The 13272-nt window shown below is 46.2% G+C and overlaps 1 protein-coding gene across 1 annotated transcript in view; it reads right to left on the bottom strand.

The window, feature by feature from the left end:
- Positions 1-350: 350 nt before the first annotated feature.
- The window catches only part of LOC138283740 (astacin-like metalloendopeptidase), a 67900-nt gene continuing 54978 nt past the window's right edge, over positions 351-13272 (bottom strand). The window contains exons 12-14 of the mRNA XM_069221786.1: positions 11109-11328; positions 7511-7738; positions 351-1622 (exon numbers count right to left, since the gene is read on the bottom strand). Coding sequence (XP_069077887.1) covers positions 7524-7738; positions 11109-11328 — 435 coding nt within the window. The 3' untranslated portion in view covers positions 351-1622; positions 7511-7523. The remainder of the gene's footprint in view (positions 1623-7510; positions 7739-11108; positions 11329-13272) is intronic.

Below are 13272 nucleotides of genomic sequence, written 5' to 3'. Positions count from 1 at the left end.
ATTCCTCGCGGTCCCTCCACGGGCTCCATGCCTGTCACCATGGATGTCTATATGACCAACACTGTTGCACGGATTCCTCAAACCCCCTGTCCTGGTGCCCTTATGCTGCATAAGTGGCTCTGGAGTGGATTTAGGGCAATGACAAATCAGTGTATTTACAACCAGCTCGACTGTGTCTTTTCTTTACGTTTACAACTATGTTAGGAGTCTTGTTTACAAATGGTGACCTCTAGAGAAACTTTGCACTTGCTAATCAGTAAATGGTGTCCTTTATTGAATACTGGTATGAATTAATGTAACATTGGCATATAGACAGAATAGCCATGTGTTGCGCAATGAAAAATGGCTGCTGCTGTTAAAAGACTTTATTCATATAAAACAATAACACACACATAGAATGTATAAAAAGAAGAAAATATCATAAATAATAAATATCAATGGCCCATAGGGCTACAGATTGTGCTATAACAGCGCAAAGTACATTTACAACGTCATTAACTATTTACATCGTGGCCCCTGAGGAGTCTTTCTTCCGCAATCCCCGAGCCAGGTACCACCTTCTGCCTCCACAGCATGAGCAAACGGTTTGTGGATACATATATGGGCTTTGCTAGGTATTTTCTACAACAGCCTGTATCTTTAGAATATGGCTCGTATTCTGTCTCCCTGTAATACTTAGGGTTCATACTCTCTAGTCTGTACTTCGTCTTCTCAAACGTGAGTTAATAAAAATATCTGCTTAATGCCAAAATATTTTGTCGTTATTTACATATTGCATTCATAATAAATGGTATACAAATATTGTAGAATAACAATATATATTAAAAAATATCTACACCTGGTAAGCTTGTTCTTTACTATGTCTCTATTATTCTGTTGTAGTTGTAAATATGTTCTTGCATAACATGGCTACAGCGCAGGTATTTTCATTTCTTGATTTTACAAGCAGAATTTATACTTTTAACATGTTATTTTCCATGACTTCCTAATTCAATTTCTGTAAATGTAACTTGGTGACAAGTAATATATAAGAATGGGCTTATGTGTTGTCATGAATTAAGAATCAGCTAAAAAATCTGAAAATGTCATAGTTTTCCAGCTGGGACATTTTTCGACTGAATCCATATTTACATAATAATACTAAATACAGGTTTTACTTCTTGATGCTTGAATAAACTATTGATTAATGAAATGTGAAGTCTGCTTTTCAAATGTTAAATGTTAGAATCAGTTGACGTAAAACCATGTCATTGAACCATGTCACAGCACCATGTTATAGAACCATGGCGTAGAAAACATGTCATAGAACTTCGTCATAGAACAATGGCGTACGTCCTTGTCGTAAAACCATGTCGTAGAACCACGGCATAAAGCCATGTCGGACCCATGTCGTCGAACCATGCTGTAGAACCATGACATAGAACCAGGTAACAGAACCATGTCATATGACCATGTCGTAGAACAATGTTGTAGAACCATGGCGTTGGACTGGAACAGTCAAGAGATTCGGTCTAATTGCACCTTTCAGGTTTGCTCTCTCTACTTCATCTACTTCGGAATTTTTACATCGACGATTGGCATCCTTGTCTCTTTATTTCCACTTCCCATTCCGGATTGAAAGACTGAAAAAAGGAACGTCATTAGGCAAAACAAACTTTAGATTAAAAGTCTTCGAGAGCAACAATCTTTGATGCACTGTAAAGAAAACCTATATTTTAACAAAGCGTGAGTCTGATAACGTTCTGCAACATTATGCTAACATAAATGTAACGTTGAATTAGTGGCTCGAACCCAACACTTTAAACAAAAGGGATTAATTTGACCAAACACGTTTAAGGGGGGGCCTGTGGCAACATCTTAGCGGGGGTCAGCCCAATCCTTTTTAGGGTCAAGCCTGCGTTGCATGCGCTCGCGCATGCGTATCGCAGCGAGACGCTTTAGTACTTAGAAAAGGGCTCGGAGCCCTGTCAACTTCACGTCAGTGTTTTTTATTGGTTCGTGTGCTTGCCTAATAAAATCTGCTTGCTTTCATTAGTCGAAGGCACGCATATGTCATGCCTTTTCCGGTAGCTAGCCCTCCTCGAGCGCAGCGACCAAGTACAGAAAACATGCGAGGCTCGCTGTTTTCCATCGGGCTCGTGGACTTCTTTTTCTCTAATTTAGGAGCGCGATCTCGCTTGTCAGAAGTTGAGCGCTTTACATAGTTAATTTCACTTTTTCGGGTTATGTACATAAATGAATTTTTTCCCGATAGGTGAAAAGTCGGGTTAGGAGTTTACAACGTGATCAGCTCTAACATGAGCAAACGCGAGACCCGTTGCATTGTAAATGCTTGTTTACTTTCTTTCCAACTCAGGGACATTTAGGCTCTATCTCACAAGGAAGGTGGGAGGGAACTTCATGTCCCTCATCTCTGCAAATTTAAAGCAGAACAACATTTATGAATAATATGCTAATACTGAGGAATATACTGGCAGGTGACAAACGCATGGGACACAGTGAGCTGCTGTTTCTTGTCACTGGAGGGGAGCCCGGTATTCTGCCACGGGGCAAGGCCAGGCATCTCCTAACCCTACAGAAGGCCGCTTGAAGGAGAGGATGGGGTCAGAACAGGAAGAATTGAGGCTGCACCTGCACGCCTGCAACCAGTAGTTAGCCAAAGTTGAGAAAAGGCAACCCTTAAGGTACTTCCTCCCTGACTCCTCAAGAACACACTAAGGGGCATATTTATACTCTGTTTGCGCTGAATGTGCGTCAAATTTTTGACGCACAATCAGCGCAAACCCTGCCCCATATTTATACTTTGACGTCCGACGCCGCGGGCGTCAAAGTTCCACCATGTGCGCCATTTTTTGGAAGGGGGAACCAGCCTTGCGTTAATTATATGCAAGGTAGGTGTTCCCTTCCAAAAAATGACTTTAAGGCCTGTGCCCCATATTTATACTCTGACGTCATTTTGACGCACAGGAGGGGGCAGGCCTTAAAAAACGACGCACAGCCTGATGGGCGCCGTTTTTTAACGCCTGGGTCAGGGCAGGCGTTAAGGGACCTGTGGGCTCAGAAGGAGCCCAGAGGTGCCCTCCCATGCCACCCTTGCCCACCCCAGGAGGACACCCAAGGATGGAGGGACCCATCCCAGGGAAGTTGAGGTAAGTTGGGGTAAGTATTTTTTTTCGTATTTTTTTTGTGGCATAGGGGGGCCTGATTTGGGCCCCCCTACATGCCACTATGCCCAATGACCATACCCAGGGGACACAAGTGGCCTGGGCATGGCCATTGGGCAAGGGGGCATGACTCCTGTCTTTGCTAAGACAGGAGTCATTCCCATGGGGGTGGTGCATCAAAATAAATGGCGCAAATCGGGTTGAGGCCTGAATTTTGCCTCAGACCTGACTTGCCCCATTTTTTGACACCCAACCTCCATTTTCCCATACGCCGGCGCTGCCTGGTGTGAGTCATATTTTTTGACGCACACCAGTCCGCAGCGCCGGCTAACGTCATTCCATAAATAAGGCGCCCGCATGGCGCGTTGGAATGGCGTTAGCCGGCGGTAACTTTTTTTACGCACAACTGCGTTGGCGCAGTTGTGCGTCAAAAAGTATAAATATGGGCCTAAGGAAGAGCTCCTTTTATCGCAGTTAGCACTCCCAGGGGCAATGTTCACCAGCCCTCAGCTATCAGGAACAATGTTCACCAGCCCTCAGGTACAAAGTTCACCGACCCTTAGGAACAATGTTCACCAGACCCCAGGAACAATATTCAACAGACCCCAGGAAAAATATTCACTGGCCCTCAGAAACAATGTTCACCAGAGCCCGGAAACAACGTTCACCAGACCCCAGGAACAATGTTCACCGACCCTGGGAACAATGTTCACCAGACCCTGGGAACAATGTTCACCAAACCCCGGGAACAACATTCACGAGCCCCCAGGAAGAATGTTCAGCATCCCCAGAAACAATGTTCACCGGCCTCCAGGAAGACTATTGACTGACCCCAGAAACAATGTTCACCAACCTCCAAGGAACAATGTTCACCGGCCCACGTGGAAGAATGTTCACTCACATCAGGAGCAATGTTCACCAAACCCAGGAACAATGTTCACCAACCCCAGGAACAATGTTCAACAGACCCCAGAAACAATGTTCACCAATCCCAGGAACAATGTTCACCAATCCCGGGAACAATGTTCAACAGACCCCAGGAACAGTGTTCACCAACCCCAGGAACAATGTTCACCAACCCCAGGAACAATGTTCAACAGACCCCAGGAACAATGTTTACCGACCCTGGAAACAACATTCCCCAGAACAATTCACCTGGGACAATTCACCAGAACATTCACCTGGGAACAATGGTCACCAGATCCTGGGAACAACGTTCACCGGCCCTTGGGAAGAATGTTCACCAACCCTAGAAACAACGTTCACCGGCCTCTGGGAAGATTATTCACTGACCCCAGAAACAAGAAACAATGGCCCTCATTCTGACCTTGGCGGGCGGCGGAGGCCGCCCGCCAAAGTCCCGCCGTCAGGTTACCGTTCCGCGGTCGAAAGACCGCGGCGGTAATTCTGACATTCCCGCTGGGCTGGCGGGCGGCCGCCTTCAGGCCGCCCGCCAGCCCAGCGGGAAAGAGGCTTCCACGATGAAGCCGGCTCGGAATCGAGCCGGCGGAGTGAAAGCTGTGCGACGGGTGCAGTTGCACCCGTCGCGTATTGCACTGTCTGCGCAGCAGACAGTGAAATACATTTAGGGGCCCTCTTACGGGGGCCCCTGCAGTGCCCATGCCAGTGGCATGGGCACTGCAGGGGCCCCCAGGGGCCCCGCGACCCCCCCTACCGCCATCTGGTTCCCGGCGGGCGGACCGCCGGGAACTGGATGGCGGTAGGGGGGGTCGGAATCCCCTCGGCGGCACAGCTAGCTGCGCCGCCTTGGAGGATTCCAATGGGCGGCGGTACACTGGCGGGTGACCGCCAGTGTTGCCGGTCCGACCGCGGCTTTACCGCCGCGGTCGGAATGCCCATTGGAGCACCGCCGGCCTGTCGGCGGTGCTCCCGCGGTCCTCCAACCCGGCGGTCATGGACCGCCAGGGTTGGAATGACCACCAATGTTCACTGCACCCGGGGAAGAATGTTCTCTCACACCAGGAACAATGTTCACCAGACCCCAGGGACAGTGTTCACCAACTCTGGGAACAATGTTCCAACGGTGCCTGGGAACAAAATTCACCAGACCCTAGCAACATTGTTTACCGGCCCCCAGGAACAATGTTCACTGACCCCAGGAACAATGTTCATCAGTCTCTAGGAACAATGATCACCATACTCTGGGAACAGTGTTCACTGGTCCTCAGAAACAATGTTCACCAGCCTTCAGGAAGAATGTTGTGGACTGTTTCCTACTGGGCCAGCTGGCCTGCTGCATCCCGTCTCCACCAGCCTTTACATGGTGGGGCTACAGTTATGTATTTGCCGGTGGAGAATGGACTCATAATCCCCACATTAACTGCGTTCCGACCACCACTGCGGTCCGCCAGGGTCGTAATGAGGCCCAGAGTGAGAGGGAGAGAGAGAGGATTCATAGTGTGATTCATTGCATGGAAGAATGAATATAAGAGTGGATGGATAAATGGGCGATGACCGAAAGAGAGCAGATAAAGATAAGATGGTGTGTGAGCGCATGTTGGATGAATGAGTATGTGGATGAGTGAGTGAGTGACCATATGGATGAATGAGTGGGTGTCCATGAGTACTTTTGTTGTTCTCTTTTTCTGCCACATCTCTGAGTGTACTCATAGCGCCCGCAGGGTTTTTAGGCAAACATTGGCATGTTGGAGAGGAAAGGACACTACTCATGGCATAATGATAAATTATGAGAAGGTTTGTGCTAGATGCATATTAGTAGAAAGTGTCTAGACGGACAGTGCAGCTTTTCTTTTCCTTTGGGTGCTAGCACTGTTTACCTTAGCATCCTTGACCAGAAGAATATTCTAAAGGGGGTTTTCTGGAGGTTAATGAAAACTGTTCCTGAGGGCTTGTGAACGTCATTCCTGGGGTCTGGTGAATGCTTCCCGGGGTCTAGTGAACATTGTTCCCGGGCATCGGTGAACCTTGTTCCTGGGGGCCAGTGAATGTTGTTTCTGGGGTCGGTAAACAATCTTCCCAGGGGCCGGTGAACATTGTTTCTGGGGGCTGGTGAACATTGTTCCTGGGGACCGGTGAACATTGTTACTGGGGTTGGTGAACATTCTTCCTGGGGGCCGGTGAACACTGTTCCTGGGGGTTGGTGAACGTGGATCCTGGGATCGTGAACGTTCCTGGGGGCCAGTGAACATTGTTCCTGGGGTTGGTGAACATTCTTCCTGGGGGCTGGTGAGCACTGTTTATGGGGCCCAGTGAAAATTGTCACTGATGTCTGTGAACATTTTTACTGGGGTCGGTGAACTTTGTCTCTCCCTCTTAGTCTGTCCCTCTCGCACACTCTCTTGCTGTCTCCCTCCGCCTGTCTCTGTTTTTCTCTCTCTCTCTCTCTTGCTCTGTCTCTGTCTCTATCTCTCTCACTCTCTCTCTTTCCCTCTCTCTCTTGCTCAGTCTTTCTTTATCCTATCTCTCCTCTATCTCTTCTTCGCTCCCTCTCTGTTTATCTCTCTGTCTCTCCATCTTTCTCTCTCTCGCTCTGTCTCCTCTCTCTCCTTCCCTCTCTATCTGTCTCTCATAGTCCCTCACTCTGCTCTGTTTCTCTCTTTCGCAGTGTCTCTCTCTTTGTCGTGTTCTCTTTACTGTGCTGCAATGAAAACCTGCTAATTGTTCTAAATCTGCACTTAACTTCAAAATGTTGACAAATATAATTTGTAAGAACAGAATGCATCTACAATACAATTGGAAACTTGGTGAACAAAATCAACACAAACGACCACAGAATGCTAAGTGCAAACAGAACATTAAACTCTTCAGGCTTTCAGTCAGGCTATTCTCCCTCTGTCTATGAGCCTCTGCCTCTGGATGCTCCACCTGAGTTGAATTTCTGTAGGGGATGAAGGTGAGGGCATAGCCTGCTGGTATAGGGATCCATTGCCAGTTAATTGGACATCCGTATTGCCTCTGAATACCTTTCTGGTTACTGTGTGCCTCGCCCCTTCAGAGTCGAAGGGTTGCTGTAGATAGTGCCTGTTGAACTTTGCCTTCACAGAATGCTGAAGGTTGAAGGTGACAATACCCTGTTATTCTGTTGGTGTTGACACTTCCCTTCAGCCATGCTGCGAAACACCCTGCTTCAAGCCAAGCAAGCTCCTACCAACAGCATCCCTCACCCAAGGTTCTGAGTGGTCCTCCTTATTGGAGGCCTGTGGAAGCTTAGATTTTGTGCCATTGTGGGAGTGTTGTTTGGCAAGTAATGCAAGAGTCCAGTGTAGAATGGTGCATGCCAACCAATGTTGCTACAGGTGCCCCTGGAGCATTGTTGCATGGTAACATTTAAGGTACATTACCAGTGTTTCCAACTGCCTACTCACCTATATCATCCTCCTAATATTCTGGATAGTCCTTGTAGTCAAACATTTGGTTCTGGTAAGTGAAGACAGTTGACGCAATAGATTCAGTTGCAGGTTCTGAAGTGCTGACGTCTGTCTGTCCTGCTGTGGTGGGTGATGGGTCAGCTGTTGGTTTGTCGCTTGCAGATGTAGTGGGAGCCATGATGCCCCCTATGTTGCTAATTCGCCTGTAGGTTGCCAGATTGGCTACTGTGGACAGAAGCAGTGGTTAGCTCACTCATCCTCAATAAGCTGTTCAGAAGCATTTTTCAAGCATCACTCCAGCACTGTCTGCAAGTTATATCAGAGTGTCACCAGAACTACCCAAGCACAACTTCTTAAAGGACACCTACACTGAATTCTGTCTGTTGTTGTAGCTTTACACATAGTCAGTAAGCATTTCAAGAGCTCTCTTATATCCTTCACCTCTGGAGTCAGCCATTAATGGACCAGAACAGCATTTCCTATGTCCCCATCATAAGTCCAGTGATTTTCTGCCCAGTATTCCAGCCCCTGACTTAGCAATATCTGTCATTCGAAGGGCAGAAATACTATCAGTTATGGGATTTTGGGGAATAATGCACGGAGATACTGCAGATCTTGAAATCCCAAATCAGTCGAATCAGAGTAACCACAAGACCCTAGAAATCACTATGAATCAATCCTCATTCTATCTGATCAATAATTTTCCATAAATCCTTGAGGTTGAGTTGTTTTGCAGTTTATATAATGGCAGATGTCCTTTCTACTAACTAAAAATGGTCATTCTGCCATTAGTTTCTTTATGCGTTGCTCTTCCATACATGATGATCCGCAGAATGCAATCCATTTAGAACCAAGCAGCCAGGCTAACTGATAGACTACTGAGGTATTATTCACACACTACTCACCTGCTTAGGGACCTTCATTGGCTGCCCTTGGAACATTGTTTCAAATTCAAGGTTTGCTGTCTAACGTTTGAAGCGTTTCAGGTAAAGGCCCCCAATTGAAAGCAAAAAGCCCTTTGTTTCTGCCTTAAAATCCTGAACACCAAAAGCTCCTGCTACCTTTATACTCTGATTAAGTTCTACAGTCTTAATAGGTGCCCCAGATCTTCCAAAGCCAGGCTAGCTGCTGTGCAGAGGGTGGAAAGAGCTCGGATGGGTGGCCGCTCTTTCAGCCTTCTGGCTCCAAACTTGTGGAACTCCCTCCTTCTTGACCTGAGGCAGGAAAAGTCAGAACTGACCTTCCTAAAAAAACTCAAAACATGCAGTGTTTAAAGCTTGGTAATAGTCTCTTCCTGTGTAGTTCTGGTAGTCTGACTTCTCAGCGCAGGGTCACTCTGTTTTGGATTAACCAAGAACTTTATAAACATTATAACATAACATATAACATAATAAGTACTGCTCTGCTCAGGAGGTTTGCTCCTTAACTTTTCTGTTGGCTGCGCCTAGATGAAGGAAGGTATGAATGGGCAGCTTTACCTTCTCTTTTCTAGCCCCTTCCCTTTGAAACTGTCTCCCTGTACCCTTAGGGTCTCAAACTAACAATGTTTCCTTGAGGAAAGTTCTAAAGATCTGACTTTTTAAACAAGCACCTCCCTGCCTTGAATTTAAACCTCCTGATTTTGTTTAGTATGTACCCCACAGTGCCTAGAAACCATTGGTGACCGTGCACCCAATACGATGAACTAACATAACACAACATTGAGCAGATGTAAAATTTGGCAAAAAATGGCAATGGACCATCACAGGTTTTCATTGTACTGGCAGGACACATTTCAGCTGGTTCACTTTCATGCAAGAAAGTAATGCAAACTATGGAGTTCTCAGAAGGAAAGCCCTCCAAATGTCCATGCCCTGCTGGGCAGACACTTCCAGCATGTAAGTGACATTTGTGATGCAAATTTGGAAATTCAACCACCACTTTGTGCACAGATGTCCAGTACCCAGGTTGGTAGAATCATTGGTGCAATTGCTATGACAAAGGTGGTGCTTTGAGGCAGCCCTCACTATGTCAGCTGTGATCTTTCAACATAGTGGATGTGCAATGCATGACGGATGTGTACTCTCCATACAACCTGTGGATGCAAGACTTGCACCACTTACAGCATGAACATAAGAGGAGGCCAGTGTAAATTTCCGTTTACCCCACGTGAGGGAGGGCAGGTTACTGCAGTATGGTAAACAAGATATCTGAGTTGATAGCTGTTTTTGTTTGTATGGTGCATAAGAATAGTTGTACCCAAACCATCTTGTTTACCACATCTTCTCATTTTCTGATACTCTTGATTCCCTCCTAACTGGTTTATGCTATGATTCGTATCTCCTTTCTCTAGTGTTCAGCATGAATAGGTCATAGTTAATGGCAGCCTCTATTGCGTTCCTGTAAGTTAAGTGCTGAGTACTAACAGCCTCATCTACAAGGCAATGGTGCAGTGCGTTGCCACAAGCAATCTTGCTTCTCCAAGCTGCGTAATTTCTAAAACGCAGGGATGTGCTGTTTTTAAAAGAATACGGCGCATCTGTTTGTTTCCCCCTGCATCGACGCTCTATTAGCTGCCTGGCACCAACACAGCCACTTTTGTGCCATGATGCAAGGATGGCTGCATTGCGGGCCAGATTGTTTTTTGTGCAGGACACTTAGAGCAAAAAATAAGGAGAAATAAAAGTATTTTTTTAAAAGCTAGGTGGCTCGTAAATAAGGCCCTTGGGTAACATGTACATTGATTTACACAAGAACATGGTTTGAATTAGCAATTTGGTCTTTCACTCATTCTTTGGGGCTGCCAGTTAAATTCTGGAGTACAAGCCACCCAAAGCATCACTTTATAGTTATTCTTACTTATTACTGACAATCAGGTGTTTTTGCCTCGGCCACTGTGGTGGAGCGAGGTGTGCCTATTCAGAGAGCCCACCATCAACCTAGGTTTTCCTCCAAGTCAACTATTGTGACATGGTTAGAGATGCTATGACATAAGCTGAGTGGCGTCAAATCCACGTTCCCATGCAGCATTGTGTCATTGCTGCAATGATATGATAGCACTAGAAAAATACAGCAGAACTGAGGTTATGTCCAGTGCCCATATCACAGGTGTCCCTGGTGTGTTGGGAGTTTTCATGTTAGTGTTACCTTTAGGTAGTTCTGTGCCAGTACTCCATGGTTTATGCAGTAGCCTTGTACTGAAGATGCTATTGAAATTGTGGTGTAATGGAAAATTGTAGTGGACATAAAATCCAAAGGTAAAAGCCCCACTGTTCACCAATGCTGGTGGTAGACATAATGTTGTTATAATGAAACTGGTAGAGGCTTTTGCACTGGTTAGGAGATCTGTCGCTGGCATCGTAATATGTCGGTTCAGTAAGAGAAGTGTGGACAAGACTTGAGCCGTTTCCTTTGCTGATTTTGTTTAAATCCACCATTTTGTGCTTAAATTGTAATTCATTAAACTCTTCTTCCACCAGGGTGGTTTCCCTGTGCCTTTTAAACCCGTGCCTCAAGTGTAAATTACCTCCTCTAGGAATCTTAAATTTCGTCACTGTCATATATTGGTCTAGTGTTTAATACCAACATTGTTACTTGCCACAAAGGATATACTTACTGAATGAATAGGTTAGTACAAAACCGCTGTTAGCTGTGAAGTGATGGCTGTTGAAAACTAGTCGCAACTTGTTTCCATAAGAGGTGATGTTTGTACGGGATTGTTGGCAGTACACACCCAGTTGAGCAGACAACGGTTTTGAATCATCATAGATTTTGAGAGAGTGGTCCATGCAGTTTTTTTGAGGTGCAAATACGATGGACACGAGTGTCAGTGATACCTGTTTGCAATGGGAACAAAAGATTAGGAGGTTTTACCAAAAGGGGAGCAACAGATACTGTTCAGTCTAAAATACTGCAGACTCTTGGGCTACTAAAGCTGCACATTGAACACTTCCAAACACTTTAATTAAGGAAACTAAGGTGGTAAAAGGGAGCAAATGACATGTAATGTGAAACTGGGAGGCAAATATCCTGCGCCAAGTTTGTCCAGGTCTAGATCATAAGTTTGACTCCAAAATGTCAACTTACACAAATCTCAGCATCAAAATTGTTGCTGACATCATGTATGTATCACTCTACCAAGATGTCAGCATGGTTAATTTGGTGTTCCTACTCCACTCCAAGCCTATTGCGGAAAGGTGCCAGGTCAACATTTTATTATGTTTTTATTAGGTATGTATATGTATGTCAGCATTATTTTAGTCAACATGTGGATGTTGAGATTTCTCCCTGTTGATATGTTGAAGGTATAATCATTTCTGTGCATATACAAAACAGGTGGGTTTTGAGCCTTCTTCAGCGCTTTCTGAAGTTCACTATGTAGGAGGCTGGCCCTCTATGTAGTCTGCAAAACCAGGCACACTATGCAGGCGGTCCAGGCAGCCACATGTTGGTTTCCAGGGATAAATATTATACCATCTAATGCTCCAATTTTTAAGGTAGCTAGTCAAGCAATTAGGCTAATCCAGGAGATGTGCTAAGCATTTTCTGTACTCACAAATCCAATCATGCACCACACACACTCAATGAATAACTCAAGACCAAAGTTTATAAAAATACTTCAGACTTTTATATAAATTACAAGACCAAGATCTTTAAGATACGTTAAGTACTTTTTGAGTTATGACTTTTCAAAGTTTTAATAAAGTTAGTCTTTCTGTGCGTAATTACGCACCATAGGCCTCAATAGGAAGTCACTTTTAAAAATGCATTAAATATCGTACAGTTGAGTTAGCAGTCTCTTCCTTTGCAGGGTGGTCAAAGTAGTTGGTGGGCACACTGTGCCAGCTGTGCAGCCTCTGGTGGCTCCCAGTTCCGGTAGGAGCAGCGTTGGAAAGTCTCTTGGCACAGGCACAGGGCCGCATGGAGGGGCCACTTGGAAAAGGAGCTGGTTTGCAGATTTAAAGTTGTTGCCTTGGGGTGCCCTTGGGCTGTTGAGGTCGTAAGAGGTTGTGGACCCAAGGCACACAGCAGATCCTGCGATGCATGGCTCAGGGCGGCCGGATGCAGGTCGTTTTGAAGGTCTTGGATGCTGTGTGCAAAGGGACCCTTTGAAGCTGGAGGTAAGCCCTCTACCGCGGGCTTTGCTGAACGTTGTGGGTGCTCTGATGGGAGGTCCCAGGTGTCACTGAAGTCCATTGACTGCGGGCCCCTCCTGGTGTAGTTGCAGCTATGGGGGAGCTGTTTTTGGTGGTGTCTGATGTGCACTGATGAGTGCCTGGGGTATTGACACAACTCGGCCATAGGAGGATGCTGTGCCACCAGAGTTGGCTCACTTGCAGGTCTCATCCGGGCCGTCGTTGGTGTGTCGTCGGGTCCAGCTGCGACTTCCATTTGCAGAGATATTGCCCGCTCTGTGAAGTGTCCCTCACCAGTTTGCAGGTTCCTTCCAGGTTCCTTTGGTTTCTTGAGTGGTGCCCCCACTCAAAAGGGAGATCTCAGGCAATTTGCGAAGCATGGAGGTCCTGGGGGTCTTTTGAGGTCGGTCCAGTGGTCAGCTCCTCCCCAGCACCGATTGTCGGGGCTCTGGTGCAGCAAGCATGGGTCTTTGAGCCTCTTCTGGTGCAGCAGGTCCTCTGTTCTCTTCCTGTTGGGTTCTTTGGTGCTTTTTTCCTTTCTTCCCGATAAATCTAAATTCTTGATCTGGGGGAGCCCACTAACTACTGAATTTAGTGGGCATTTTAGGGGGAACCTGGTAGTGTCCAATGGGACACTTACCATTG

The sequence above is a fragment of the Pleurodeles waltl genome, chromosome 3_1, assembly GCF_031143425.1.
Source record: "Pleurodeles waltl isolate 20211129_DDA chromosome 3_1, aPleWal1.hap1.20221129, whole genome shotgun sequence".
In the NCBI taxonomy this organism is placed as follows: Eukaryota; Metazoa; Chordata; class Amphibia; order Caudata; family Salamandridae; genus Pleurodeles; species Pleurodeles waltl.
This window is presented reverse-complemented; position numbering and strand designations above follow the sequence as displayed.